A 14974-nucleotide genomic window follows, 5' to 3' on the forward strand; every position below is an offset into this window, starting at 1 on the left:
GCTGGAAAACAGAGCTGCCCTTCCAGCGCTGAGGATACTACCTCATCCACAAACATGAGGTCCTCAGATCCGGTCGCTACAGCTGTGGAAACGGAAGTCATCACAGGTTAGACAGTTTCACAGTGCACTCTTTTTGCTTGGTTTAGATTCAATATATTCGCAGTGATCCCACAGTAGAACAATTTGTCCACTATATTAATTAGCGCAATAGAAGGATTCTTCCTAAAACCATGAAGAAACTTAACTTTCAAAAGGATGCCTTCAAATATCTAAAAGACTTTATTATGGTGTATTCACAGATGTGTCTGCAGAGTCAAGCACCTATACCAGCGCTGATGGTACTTCCACAGATCCTCAGATCTGGAGGCCACCAAAGGGTTCACCTCCTCCAGTTCTGTGGGTGTTTACTCCCCTGAAGAGAGTGAGATGGCTGACCCTCAGGCTGCAGCCATTCTTGAAGGTTTGAGATCTTCATTAAAACTGTTACCGTATTAAGTTCTTAAAAATATGTGATATACGTACAATAAAATATATTTCCTTTATACTGACTTCTTCATTTCTCCACAGATGCAGCTGGTGATCAGACTGTCCCTGAAGACTGGTGGGTGATGGAAGTGAATGTTGTGTGTCGATGCAGTGCAGACTAATTACTAAAATCAGCACCTCACATGGGCAAAAACATATTGTTTAACGTATTTCTGATGCTTTCCCAGCGTCCTCGGAGTGCTAGCCAGTATGACAGCCCGGTCAAACAGTCTGCCCCAGGCTGAAATACTGGAACACACAGAGTGCAGTTCTGAGCGGGAGCAGATTGAGATCGAGGAGCTGCACACGGAGGATGGTGCTCAACTGGCTGATGTTGTAGCAACAGCATCACCAACCAACATCAATCACTTGGGGTAAATTTCACAAATGCACAACTAGTTAACCGTTTTAAAACATACACTCACATGTAACCATGTCCCTTTCATAGCCACATCCTAATTAAAGACTTCCTGTCTGTCACAGTTTTCCCAATTTAGGAAACACTTGCTACATGAACGCCGTGTTGCAGTGCCTCCTCAGCGTTCCCCCTTCAGAAAGGATATACTTACCCAGAGAGAACGGTGGAACGAGGGAAGCGCAATGCTCAGGTACCAGCGCTGTTGAACCTATTAACTGAATTAATGTAACATTAGCTTTCAATCTAAACAGAAGATTACAACTTAGAAGCGGCTAAAGCAGTTGTATGTATACATTAAATGGACGATTTTCTCACCAGGGCGCTTAGTGACCTGCATATGACCAGGCTGATGGGCAACGACAAACAGCTGAAAACAAAGCTCTTGTCCAGTGTGAAGGCCTGCATTGAAACTCGCCATCCAGACTTTTTGGGAGACCATAAACAAGTGAGGACACAGTTACCTGTACATACGTTGCTCACGTGTCTCACATTTGTTTACTCAACTCAACCTTTACTCTTTGTTTACTCTTTCTCCTCCAGGACGCCCATGAGTTCTTGCTGGTTTGCCTGTCTCACCTTAAAGAGGAGGGCGAGTTTCTGCGAAGCTGCTGGCCCACATACACCTGCCCAGTAGCTAACATGGAGTTTCAGCTCAACCGCCTTCTCACCTGCAACAGGTAACGTCACAAATCCACACCTGCGCTCGTTTCGGACTCTCAGACTCATTCATGTGACTCCAGAGTTCTTCTGTTGTTTCAGCTGTGGTTTCCAGAGGAGCTTTACAGAGGATTCCAACTACCTCTCTCTGGTGATCAGTCCTCAAAGAAGCCTCACTCACAGCCTGGAGCAGTACTTCAAAGTGAGGGACATCCCTGATTGGCATATTCGCATTGATCATATTAGTAGGATCAAGTCCTAGCAGGTTTAAGCAGTTTCTGATTGGTCCATTTCTATGTTGTTTTCTCCAGACATCTTCGTTGGACTGCTCATGCAGTGAGTGTGCTGGCGCGACAGCTTCTGAGGCCCTGGAATTAGTTACCTGTCCACGGTACAACATCATTTTAATCAGTTTGTACTTTGCAAAAAATAACTCGACAAATATTCCATAACGTCTGTTCATCTAAATCTCTACAGGATCCTGGTGCTTCTGGTGATGCGTTTTGACATAACATCGTCAATGAAGAAGCTGAAAGATAAACTGGAAGTTCCACAAGAGTTTTCACTGTCCTGTAGTACAGGTACGAGTTAGGTCTTCAAACATCTTGACTGGCGAGTTTGGAACATGAACCTAAACTGTCTAAACTGTCTAAAGAATTTGCTGTCATTTGAAAAATGTAAAAAACATTAAACGTCATGCCATCTGCTAAAATCTTTTCTCTTTTGGTGCACAATCTTCAAACAGAGAGCAAAGAGATGACAGTAATAGCCAGAAAAGGTCCAAAACAACGGGAAAAGAGCAAGAAGAATGAGCCTGCAAGATCACAGGAAAGATATAGACAGCCATTCAAAGACAGACAGATAGACAGATAGATAGATAGATAGATAGATAGATAGATAGATAGACAGACAGACAGATAGACAGATAGATAAAAGAGAGAGCTAGAGGATGATGCTAGAGGGTTCAAAATGCAGCAGCAGCATCTAATAATCTGTGTTTTTGTTCAACAGGTGGAAGAATCAGACAGCAGGACACTGTATAAACTAGCTGGTGTCGTGTCACATATGGGCAGCAGTTTGTATTGTGGTAAGAGTTTTCTCTATAAATTCAGTGAACCAATTAACTCATTAAGCACTGTACTCAAGTCTCTCTTCTTGTAGGGCACTACATCAGTTATGTCCATGACGGATCTGAATGGCTTAAATGCAGTGACAACTCCATCAAAAAATCCAGCTGGACAAAGGCGTCAAAAAAAATGGGAAAGAATGGCTACATGCTCTTCTACGTGAAGAGGTAAATAGTGTCATCCACAAAACCAGCGCACAATATCTCTTCAGTGCTCGGATCAGTTGTAATAATTCACCGTTGTTCTGTAGTTGAGCGCGACTGGTTGAGTGTTGGAGAGGAAAGGCTGGAAGACCGACTGGAAGTTTTCACTGTCCTGCTGTAAAAGTATGGGTCAGTTAATTAAACATCTGCCCTCTGCTGGCCAGGTATTGAACACTCAGCTAAAATATTCTGAAAGACAAGGTGAGTGGAAAAACAACACCTGAACACTATGACATTTACTAAATTGGTTTCTCGTGATGATGTATGATCTTCAACAGGGTGCCGAGATAAGACAGTGATACAAATAAAAGACTAAAACAACAGAAAAAGAGCAAGAGGAAGAATAAAGATGAGCCAGGAAAGAGGTAAGTAGTACAATTCATACACAATATATCATTTAATAACAATCAACGCTCAGTTCAGTTGTTTGAAGTCACTGTTATGTTTTGTAATTGAGCAGAGACTGGACGATGGTGCCGGTTGGGAAGGAGCAACATTTTAGTGAAGATCATTCTGTGGCTGACAGTCTCTGTCTCTGATTTCAAATGTACTTTGAAATCACACAATAAAACTAAACAATGTTAGAAAATAACAATATAATAATGACATTTGTGTATAGATAGGTACAAGAAATGATGATATGATTACAATAAAATTGTGATGAATTAATAAAGAAAGAATGAATAAATAAAAAGAAAGAAAGAAAATGAAACATAATTGTTTGGTGACTCTCTTTCATCAACTCACTTTTAATCCACATAAGTCTACGAAGAAGACGCTTAATAAAGAAGAAATAAAAATAGAAAATATATTATCTCCATCATGAGCGCTTCACAACTTCTAAGGTATGACTTTTTTCTGTGGAAAGCCACCTGCATATGTCTCATGCACTCATTTTGATTGAAGTGATTGTATAATAACATGTAAAATGCTTTACATCTTATTATATTTTCATGCATGTAATTAATTGAATCTTGCAATAAGGTGAAAACATTTATGAAATTAAATAACGAATCGATAAACTTTTGGAAGAACCTTTTGTGGATTAGAAATGCTTGGTTGTTCAAAGTTCTTCAAGGAAAGTTCTTCATAGAAAACAAAGAAGAACATTCAACAATTAGGCTGTGTAACAAATAGATCCTCACTGAAAAGTACAGGCACAAGAAAAACAAAGTTCTTACATTGGCTAATACTGACCTCTAGTGTAAAAAGAAAAAAAAAATCTCAGCAGAAGGTTTGTGCAATAAATAAATACAATGTTCAGATTCACATCCATAAAGCAAAACCAATTTAATTCAAGCTTGTGTTTTTATGGCATTGTGTCTTTATATACATTTTTGAAAACGCATTGAGCAGCATTAACTCGTATGTGTACAGAACAGGACGCCCCAGGATTACTCCAAAGCAGCTGTGAATAAACATCACAAAGATGTCTGTCTCTTTTATAAATTCCCATGTAAAAGATATCAAGCACCTGGGTAAATGCCTTAAATGTAGGCTACTGAACTCGACGTACTATAGTTCAGGCTGATAGCTTCCCAGACTACAGAATGGGGCTGCACTGTACTATATCACTGTATCTGATACAGGTAGGTGACATATGCACACGTTTCCGTATGATTTAGGCATAGTTCAAACATTTCACAGACACCTAGCTGCTGTCATTTCATTCTTCTAACCTTGCATCCTAAACGAATAACGTGCAGAATTTGATCCCAAACAGTTTGGAATCAAATGCAAAAGAAATCTTTTCCTGAAGAAAGCAGTAAGGTAGGCCACATGGTGAACATACACACTGCAAAAAGGCTTTTCAATACTAGATTTTTCAAGTCAAAATATGTATGCAGCGGGAAATTTCACTTTATCTTGGACGACTAGAGCTTCAAGATCTAGGTCTTTAACTACTAGTACATTTAATTCCTGTACTTAAATTTGTAAGTATGTTTTACCTGCCTTGTTAGGTGTCTTTTGTGGCCACGACTGACGAGGATTGAAGTTCTGAAAGTTAATGTACACGGTAGCTCTCTAAATCTAGAAATACTCGACCTTCTTTCCTCTATCAGCCCACAAGACAGGAGGAAGATACTCCAAGATAACGAAAATGTTCATTTATTTTCAGGGTTTTGAAGATGTATGGGAAAATACCAAAAAACAATGAAGAATGCACAATAATGAACTTAACTTGTGGTGACAATTACAGCAGTACGTTCAAAATCAAATAAATATATATAAAAAGAAAAAGCAAGTATAACCACAACTCAATGTCAACCTTTTACCTCACCACAGAACTGGGCTGGTACTGGAGTGTCCATATGTGGCAGGGTAATCTTTGCAATTACTTGAAAACCTGTTTAAATCAAGTCTTTTCTTCTCGAAAAAAACAAGAACAGTTCAGAGAAAATGAGCTAAAATCACCGTCCACCTAAACACTTCCGGTAAGCAGAAAAATCTCCTGTTCACGAAAGAACGAATGAATACAGTTTCTGTTCACAAGTTCGCTCAAATGTCCGACAAAAACATATTTCCAAAAGTACTGAAACAAAAACTGTAGAAAGTCCAAAAACAGTCAACTATAAACTACAAACATCTACAATGCCATTCGCGTCCACGCAGCGGCAGTAACGTGTCAAAAACGGCAAATGGAGAATTTTCCAGAAAAAGAAATTACTCGTTCAAAAAACTGCGAGAATTGGGCTTTATTTCTTCCGCGTTCAGTTTTTTCTGTCTCTCTCGGGATTTCTTCTTCGCGCTCTCCCACGTCCTTCACTTCCGTCTCCGTTTCACAAAAACACATTTCTAAATAAGAGTATTCGAATACCTTCACATGTAGAAATGATCTTAAATCATTTTTTAGACAACAAAAAAAATGCCTTCTTTTCAGAAAAAAAAAAAAAAAAACACAACAAGAGTTTTTACTTCAAACAAGCTAAGTACAATGGGGTAATCAAAACGATCTTGTTTTCTGTTTGAAATATGATTATTTTTCTTGTCTAAGCAAAAAAAAAAAAAAAAAATCACTTAATTTTGACTTTTGACTTTGCAGTACGTACTCATATTTAGTCCGTTGTATCGGTTACCCTTGTAATATATATACTTTTTTTTTTGTTTGTTTATTTATTAATTTATTTATTTATTTTTTCCGTTTAATAAATCCGAAGAAGTATTTATTACAATCTTCTTTGGCAACAAACGACTGTAATATTATCAGAGAAAATGATTGTCGTTCAGGTATATTCTCGTACAGGGGACTTTCTGGTAACGTGTTTTTAATGTCTAATGAGAGGATGATTAAAAACGATACATTTTATACGATTTACAAGACATTGAAATTGATTCTTTTTCGCTGCTACCAAGAAAGCAGTGAAAGCAGGTTCTGTATCTGCTCGTGTTCAAGAAACATCTGATTCAAATGAAAACATTCACTCTCGTCCTCGGCAGCGGAGCGCGGGTTTAGAACGTTTGCGTCAGTAACTTCATTATGACGTGATGAACATAGATGTAAAAGAGAGAGAGAATCTGAGAGAATCTTTTCTTGCAGTTTTTATTCTGAATTCTTCTTTTTTTATCATTATTATTTTTCAGTTTCTTTTAGAAAATGGTTAGCGACGTTCATTGCGAGACAATGGTTCAAGTCAAAAAGGACAAGAAGAAAAAGATGAAGTTGGGGAAGTTTCTGTCATCTTCTGTAGACGCAGTGGCCTCGACCACTACACCTGCAGATGGTGCCAAAGCCTTCTCCTCTTCTCCATCCCGAAAGCGCAAATTTCCATCTCTGCGCGGGTCTTCCGCAGAATTCTGTCAGTGATTCTGCCCTGTGTGTCCCTCACTGTACCGGATGAGTCCTCTACCATCGAGACTCACACAGCCGGTGCTGACACACAAAAAGACGTCTCATCAGATGCATCTTTCTTGTCTGCAGTTAGCAGATCATCTGATCCGGGTTTGATCTGCAAGTTGCAAACCAGGAGAAGGAAGCATATAGAGGTTGGGGAATGTTACATACTTAATAGTCATACATCTTTTCTGTTCTAGAGTGCACAAATAATTAACACCATATTGTTATTCTTTCATGAGCGTAGCTGGAAAACAGAGCTGCCCTTCCAGCGCTGAGGATACTACCTCATCCACAAACATGAGGTCCTCAGATCCGGTCGCTACAGCTGTGGAAGCGGAAGTCATCACAGGTTAGACAGTTTCACAGTGCACTCTTTTTGCTTGGTTTAGATTCAATATATTCGCAGTGATCCCACAGTAGAACAATTTGTCCACTATATTAATTAGCGCAATAGAAGGATTCTTCCTAAAACCATGAAGAAACTTAACTTTCAAAAGGATGCCTTCAAATATCTAAAAGACTTTATTATGGTGTATTCACAGATGTGTCTGCAGAGTCAAGCACCTATACCAGCGCTGATGGTACTTCCACAGATCCCTCAGATCTGGAGGCCACCAAAGGGTTCACCTCCTCCAGTTCTGTGGGTGTTTACTCCCCTGAAGAGAGTGAGATGGCTGACCCTCAGGCTGCAGCCATTCTTGAAGGTTTGAGATCTTCATTAAAACTGTTACCGTATTAAGTTCTTAAAAATATGTGATATACGTACAATAAAATATATTTCCTTTATACTGACTTCTTCATTTCTCCACAGATGCAGCTGGTGATCAGACTGTCCCTGAAGACTGGTGGGTGATGGAAGTGAATGTTGTGTGTCGATGCAGTGCAGACTAATTACTAAAATCAGCACCTCACATGGGCAAAAACATATTGTTTAACGTATTTCTGATGCTTTCCCAGCGTCCTCGGAGTGCTAGCCAGTATGACAGCCCGGTCAAACAGTCTGCCCCAGGCTGAAATACTGGAACACACAGAGTGCAGTTCTGAGCGGAGCAGATTGAGATCGAGGAGCTGCACACGGAGGATGGTGCTCAACTGGCTGATGTTGTAGCAACAGCATCACCAACCAACATCAATCACTTGGGGTAAATTTCACAAATGCACAACTAGTTAACCGTTTTAAAACATACACTCACATGTAACCATGTCCCTTTCATAGCCACATCCTAATTAAAGACTTCCTGTCTGTCACAGTTTTCCCAATTTAGGAAACACTTGCTACATGAACGCCGTGTTGCAGTGCCTCCTCAGCGTTTCCCCCTTCAGAAAGGATATACTTACCCAGAGAGAACGGTGGAGCGAGGGAAGCGCAATGCTCAGGTACCAGCGCTGTTGAACCTATTAACTGAATTAATGTAACATTAGCTTTCAATCTAAACAGAAGATTACAACTTAGAAGCGGCTAAAGCAGTTGTATGTATACATTAAATGGACGATTTTCTCACCAGGGCGCTTAGTGACCTGCATATGACCAGGCTGATGGGCAGCGACAAACAGCTGAAAACAAAGCTCTTGTCCAGTGTGAAGGCCTGCATTGAAACTCGCCATCCAGACTTTTGGGAGACCATAAACAAGTGAGGGACACAGTTACCTGTACATACGTGCTCACGTGTCTTATTTGTTTACTCAACTCAACCTTTACTCTTTGTTTACTCTTTCTCCTCCAGGACGCCCATGAGTTCTTGCTGGTTTGCCTGTCTCACCTTAAAGAGGAGGGCGAGTTTCTGCGAAGCTGCTGGCCCACATACACCTGCCCAGTAGCTAACATGGAGTTTCAGCTCAACCGCCTTCTCACCTGCAACAGGTAACGTCACAAATCCACACCTGCGCTCGTTTCGGACTCTCAGACTCATTCATGTGACTCCAGATTTCTTCTGTTGTTTCAGCTGTGGTTTCCAGAGGAGCTTTACAGAGGATTCCAACTACCTCTCTCTGGTGATCAGTCCTCAAAGAAGCCTCACTCACAGCCTGGAGCAGTACTTCAAAGTGAGTGACATCCCTGATTGGCATATTCGCATTGATCATATTAGTAGGATCAAGTCCTAGCAGGTTTAAGCAGTTTCTGATTGGTCCATTTCTATGTTGTTTTCTCCAGACATCTTCGTTGGACTGCTCATGCAGTGAGTGTGCTGGCGCGACAGCTTCTGAGGCCCTGGAATTAGTTACCTGTCCACGGTACAACATCATTTTAATCAGTTTGTACTTTGCAAAAAATAACTCGACAAATATTCCATAACGTCTGTTCATCTAAATCTCTACAGGATCCTGGTGCTTCTGGTGATGCGTTTTGACATAACATCGTCAATGAAGAAGCTGAAAGATAAACTGGAAGTTCCACAAGAGTTTTCACTGTCCTGTAGTACAGGTACGAGTTAGGTCTTCAAACATCTTGACTGGCGAGTTTGGAACATGAACCCTAAACTGTCTAAAAATTGTCACAAAGACATTTGCTATAAAAAAAACAGCGTTTGAAAAATGTCTAAACATTAAACGTCATGCCATCTGCTAAAATCTTTTCTCTTTTGGTGCACAATCTTCAAACAGAGAGCAAAGAGATGACAGTAATAGCCAGAAAAGGTCCAAAACAACGGGAAAAGAGCAAGAAGAATGAGCCTGCAAGATCACAGGAAAGATATAGACAGCCATTCAAAGACAGACAGATAGACAGATAGATAGATAGATAGATAGATAGATAGATAGATAGACAGACAGACAGATAGACAGATAGATAGAAAAGAGAGAGCTAGAGGATGATGCTAGAGGGTTCAAAATGCAGCAGCAGCATCTAATAATCTGTGTTTTTGTTCAACAGGTGGAAGAATCAGACAGCAGGACACTGTATAAACTAGCTGGTGTCGTGTCACATATGGGCAGCAGTTTGTATTGTGGTAAGAGTTTTCTCTATAAATTCAGTGAACCAATTAACTCATTAAGCACTGTACTCAAGTCTCTCTTCTTGTAGGGCACTACATCAGTTATGTCCATGACGGATCTGAATGGCTTAAATGCAGTGACAACTCCATCAAAAAATCCAGCTGGACAAAGGCGTCAAAAAAAATGGGAAAGAATGGCTACATGCTCTTCTACGTGAAGAGGTAAATAGTGTCACAAAACCAGCGCACAATATCTCTTCAGTGCTCGGATCAGTTGTAATAATTCACCGTTGTTCTGTAGTTGAGCGGCGACTGGTTGAGTGTTGGAGAGGAAAGGCTGGAAGACCGACTGGAAGTTTTCACTGTCCTGCTGTAAAAGTATGGGTCAGTTAATTAAACATCTGCCCTCTGCTGGCCAGGTATTGAACACTCAGCTAAAATATTCTGAAAGACAAGGTGAGTGGAAAAACAACACCTGAACACTATGACATTTACTAAATTGGTTTCTCGTGATGATGTATGATCTTCAACAGGGTGCCGAGATAAGACAGTGATACAAATAAAAGACTAAAACAACAGAAAAAGAGCAAGAGGAAGAATAAAGATGAGCCAGGAAAGAGGTAAGTAGTACAATTCATACACAATATATCATTTAATAACAATCAACGCTCAGTTCAGTTGTTTGAAGTCACTGTTATGTTTTGTAATTGAGCAGAGACTGGACGATGGTGCCGTTGGGAAGGAGCAACATTTTAGTGAAGATCATTCTGTGGCTGACAGTCTCTGTCTCTGATTTCAAATGTACTTTGAAATCACACAATAAAACTAAACAATGTTAGAAAATAACAATATAATAATGACATTTGTGTATAGATAGGTACAAGAAATGATGATATGATTACAATAAAATTGTGATGAATTAATAAAGAAAGAATGAATAAATAAAAAGAAAGAAAATGAAACATAATTGTTTGGTGACTCTCTTTCATCAACTCACTTTTAATCCACATAAGTCTACGAAGAAGACGCTTAATAAAAAGAAGAAATAAAAATAGAAAATATATTATCTCCATCATGAGCGCTTCACAACTTCTAAGGTATGACTTTTTTCTGTGGAAAGCCACCTGCATATGTCTCATGCACTCATTTTGATTGAAGTGATTGTATAATAACATGTAAAATGCTTTACATCTTATTATATTTTCATGCATGTAATTAATTGAATCTTGCAATAAGGTGAAAACATTTATGAAATTAAATAACGAATCGATAAACTTTTGGAAGAACCTTTTGTGGATTAGAAATGCTTGGTTGTTCAAAGTTCTTCAAGGAAAGTTCTTCATAGAAAACAAAGAAGAACATTCAACAATTAGGCTGTGTAACAAATAGATCCTCACTGAAAAGTACAGGCACAAGAAAAACAAAGTTCTTACATTGGCTAATACTGACCTCTAGTGTAAAAAGAAAAAAAAAATCTCAGCAGAAGGTTTGTGCAATAAATAAATACAATGTTCAGATTCACATCCATAAAGCAAAACCAATTTAATTCAAGCTTGTGTTTTTATGGCATTGTGTCTTTATATACATTTTGAAAACGCATTGAGCAGCATTAACTCGTATGTGTACAGAACAGGACGCCCCAGGATTACTCCAAAGCAGCTGTGAATAAACATCACAAAGATGTCTGTCTCTTTTATAAATTCCCATGTAAAAGATATCAAGCACCTGGGTAAATGCCTTAAATGTAGGCTACTGAACTCGACGTACTATAGTTCAGGCTGATAGCTTCCCAGACTACAGAATGGGGCTGCACTGTACTATATCACTGTATCTGATACAGGTAGGTGACATATGCACACGTTTTCCGTATGATTTAGGCATAGTTCAAACATTTCACAGACACCTAGCTGCTGTCATTTCATTCTTCTAACCTTGCATCCTAAACGAATAACGTGCAGAATTTGATCCCAAACAGTTTGGAATCAAATGCAAAAGAAATCTTTTCCTGAAGAAAGCAGTAAGGTAGGCCACATGGTGAACATACACACTGCAAAAAGGCTTTTCAATACTAGATTTTTCAAGTCAAAATATGTATGCAGCGGAAATTTCACTTTATCTTGGACGACTAGAGCTTCAAGATCTAGGTCTTTAACTACTAGTACATTTAATTCCTGTACTTAAATTTGTAAGTATGTTTTACCTGCCTTGTTAGGGTGTCTTTTGTGGCCACGACTGACGAGGATTGAAGTTCTGAAAGTTAATGTACACGTGTAGCTCTCTAAATCTAGAAATACTCGACCTTCTTTCCCTCTATCAGCCCACAAGACAGGAGGAAGATACTCCAAGATAACGAAAATGTTCATTTATTTTCAGGGTTTTGAAGATGTATGGGAAAATACCAAAAAACAATGAAGAATGCACAATAATGAACTTAACTTGTGGTGACAATTACAGCAGTACGTTCAAAATCAAATAAATATATATAAAAAAGAAAAAGCAAGTATAACCACAACTCAATGTCAACCTTTTACCTCACCACAGAACTGGGCTGGTACTGGAGTGTCCATATGTGGCAGGGTAATCTTTGCAATTACTTGAAAACCTGTTTAAATCAAGTCTTTTCTTCTCGAAAAAAACAAGAACAGTTCAGAGAAAATGAGCTAAAATCACCGTCCACCTAAACACTTCCGGTAAGCAGAAAAATCTCCTGTTCACGAAAGAACGAATGAATACAGTTCTGTTCACAAGTTCGCTCAAATGTCCGACAAAAACATATTTCCAAAAGTACTGAAACAAAAACTGTAGAAAGTCCAAAAACAGTCAACTATAAACTACAAACATCTACAATGCCATTCGCGTCCACGCAGCGGCAGTAACGTGTCAAAACGGCAAATGGAGAATTTTCCAGAAAAAGAAATTACTCGTTCAAAAAACTGCGAGAATTGGGCTTTATTTCTTCCGCGTTCAGTTTTTTCTGTCTCTCTCGGGATTTCTTCTTCGCGCGCTCTCCACGTCCTTCACTTCCGTCTCCGTTTCACAAAACACATTTCTAAATAAGAGTATTCGAATACCTTCACATGTAGAAATGATCTTAAATCATTTTTAGACAACAAAAAAATGCCTTCTTTTCAGAAAAAAAAAACACAACAAGAGTTTTTACTTCAAACAAGCTAAGTACAATGGGGTAATCAAAACGATCTTGTTTTCTGTTTGAAATATGATTATTTTTCTTGTTCTAAGCAAAAAAAAAATCACTTAATTTTGACTTTTGACTTTGCAGTACGTACTCATATTTAGTCCGTTGTATCGGTTACCCTTGTAATATATATACTTTTTTTTTTGTTTGTTTATTTATTAATTTATTTATTTATTTTTTCCGTTTAATAAATCCGAAGAAGTATTTATTACAATCTTCTTTGGCAACAAACGACTGTAATATTATCAGAGAAAATGATTGTCGTTCAGGTATATTCTCGTACAGGGGACTTTCTGGTAACGTGTTTTTAATGTCTAATGAGAGGATGATTAAAAACGATACATTTTATACGATTTACAAGACATTGAAATTGATTCTTTTTCGCTGCTACCAAGAAAGCAGTGAAAGCAGGTTCTGTATCTGCTCGTGTTCAAGAAACATCTGATTCAAATGAAAACATTCACTCTCGTCCTCGGCAGCGGAGCGCGGGTTTAGAACGTTTGCGTCAGTAACTTCATTATGACGTGATGAACATAGATGTAAAAAGAGAGAGAATCTGAGAGAATCTTTTCTTGCAGTTTTTATTCTGAATTCTTCTTTTTTATCATTATTATTTTTCGTTTCTTTTAGAAAATGGTTAGCGACGTTCATTGCGAGACAATGGTTCAAGTCAAAAAGGACAAGAAGAAAAAGATGAAGTTGGGGAAGTTTCTGTCATCTTCTGTAGACGCAGTGGCCTCGACCACTACACCTGCAGATGGTGCCAAAGCCTTCTCCTCTTCTCCATCCCGAAAGCGCAAATTTCCATCTCTGCGCCGGGTCTTCCGCAGAATTCTGTCAGTGATTCTGCCCTGTGTGTCCTCACTGTACCGGATGAGTCCTCTACCATCGAGACTCACACAGCCGGTGCTGACACACAAAAAGACGTCTCATCAGATGCATCTTTCTTGTCTGCAGTTAGCAGATCATCTGATCCCGGGTTTGATCTGCAAGTTGCAAACCAGGAGAAGGAAGCATATAGAGGTTGGGGAATGTTACATACTTAATAGTCATACATCTTTTCTGTTCTAGAGTGCACAAATAATTAACACCATATTGTTATTCTTTCGCAGACGTAGCTGGAAAACAGAGCTGCCCTTCCAGCGCTGAGGATACTACCTCATCCACAAACATGAGGTCCTCAGATCCGGTCGCTACAGCTGTGGAAACGGAAGTCATCACAGGTTAGACAGTTTCACAGTGCACTCTTTTTGCTTGGTTTAGATTCAATATATTCGCAGTGATCCCACAGTAGAACAATTTGTCCACTATATTAATTAGCGCAATAGAAGGATTCTTCCTAAAACCATGAAGAAACTTAACTTTCAAAAGGATGCCTTCAAATATCTAAAAGACTTTATTATGGTGTATTCACAGATGTGTCTGCAGAGTCAAGCACCTATACCAGCGCTGATGGTACTTCCACAGATCCCTCAGATCTGGAGGCCACCAAAGGGTTCACCTCCTCCAGTTCTGTGGGTGTTTACTCCCCTGAAGAGAGTGAGATGGCTGACCCTCAGGCTGCAGCCATTCTTGAAGGTTTGAGATCTTCATTAAAACTGTTACCGTATTAAGTTCTTAAAAATATGTGATATCACGTACAATAAAATATATTTCCTTTATACTGACTTCTTCATTTCTCCACAGATGCAGCTGGTGATCAGACTGTCCCTGAAGACTGGTGGGTGATGGAAGTGAATGTTGTGTGTCGATGCAGTGCAGACTAATTACTAAAATCAGCACCTCACATGGGCAAAAACATATTGTTTAACGTATTTCTGATGCTTTCCCAGCGTCCTCGGAGTGCTAGCCAGTATGACAGCCGGTCAAACAGTCTGCCCCAGGCTGAAATACTGGAACACACAGAGTGCAGTTCTGGCGGGAGCAGATTGAGATCGAGGAGCTGCACACGGAGGATGGTGCTCAACTGGCTGATGTTGTAGCAACAGCATCACCAACCAACATCAATCACTTGGGGTAAATTTCACAAATGCACAACTAGTTAACCGTTTTAAAACATACACTCACATGTAACCATGTCCCT

The 14974-nt window shown here is 39.3% G+C and overlaps 2 protein-coding genes and 2 long non-coding RNA genes across 4 annotated transcripts; all 4 read left to right on the forward strand.

Moving 5' to 3' along the window:
• The first annotated feature begins 1086 nt into the window (after positions 1-1086).
• On the forward strand, positions 1087-2894 carry LOC122323773 (ubiquitin carboxyl-terminal hydrolase 29-like). Its single transcript, XM_043217877.1, has 8 exons — positions 1087-1133; positions 1262-1388; positions 1484-1620; positions 1703-1802; positions 1912-1991; positions 2078-2181; positions 2612-2687; positions 2762-2894. The coding sequence occupies exons 1-7, from the start codon at positions 1126-1128 to the stop codon at positions 2641-2643; spliced, it is 588 nt and encodes a 195-aa protein (XP_043073812.1). The 5' UTR covers positions 1087-1125; the 3' UTR covers positions 2644-2687; positions 2762-2894.
• Positions 2895-7307: 4413 nt separating this feature from the next.
• On the forward strand, positions 7308-7809 carry LOC122323793. The gene is made up of 3 exons (XR_006247065.1): positions 7308-7469; positions 7577-7610; positions 7723-7809. It is a non-coding gene; the product is annotated as an uncharacterized LOC122323793 (long non-coding RNA).
• A 1974-nt stretch (positions 7810-9783) lies between these two features.
• Positions 9784-10666, forward strand: LOC122323789. Its single transcript, XR_006247060.1, has 4 exons — positions 9784-9917; positions 9997-10151; positions 10229-10315; positions 10411-10666. It is a non-coding gene; the product is annotated as an uncharacterized LOC122323789 (long non-coding RNA).
• A 2885-nt stretch (positions 10667-13551) lies between these two features.
• Positions 13552-14823, forward strand: LOC122323873. The gene is made up of 6 exons (XM_043217980.1): positions 13552-13614; positions 13722-13914; positions 14004-14114; positions 14308-14469; positions 14578-14611; positions 14724-14823. Exons 1-6 carry the CDS (start codon positions 13552-13554, stop codon positions 14821-14823), a joined length of 663 nt encoding a protein of 220 aa, XP_043073915.1.
• The last annotated feature ends 151 nt before the right edge of the window (positions 14824-14974 follow it).

The sequence above is a fragment of the Puntigrus tetrazona genome, chromosome 19 (genome assembly GCF_018831695.1).
Source record: "Puntigrus tetrazona isolate hp1 chromosome 19, ASM1883169v1, whole genome shotgun sequence".
NCBI classification, from domain to species: Eukaryota; Metazoa; Chordata; class Actinopteri; order Cypriniformes; family Cyprinidae; genus Puntigrus; species Puntigrus tetrazona.

Bases quoted from the DNA above. Each gene is read 5' to 3' on its own strand.
- LOC122323773 (XM_043217877.1), top strand. The intron at 1,389-1,483 runs GTGAGGACACAG...TTTCTCCTCCAG, and splicing joins TTTTGGGAGACCATAAACAA to GACGCCCATGAGTTCTTGCT. The intron at 1,621-1,702 runs GTAACGTCACAA...CTGTTGTTTCAG, and splicing joins CGCCTTCTCACCTGCAACAG to CTGTGGTTTCCAGAGGAGCT.
- LOC122323873 (XM_043217980.1), top strand. From the start codon at position 13,552: ATGGTTCAAGTCAAAAAGGACAAGAAGAAAAAGATGAAGTTGGGGAAG. The intron at 14,470-14,577 runs GTTTGAGATCTT...ATTTCTCCACAG, and splicing joins GGCTGCAGCCATTCTTGAAG to ATGCAGCTGGTGATCAGACT. The intron at 14,612-14,723 runs GTGGGTGATGGA...ATGCTTTCCCAG, and splicing joins CAGACTGTCCCTGAAGACTG to CGTCCTCGGAGTGCTAGCCA.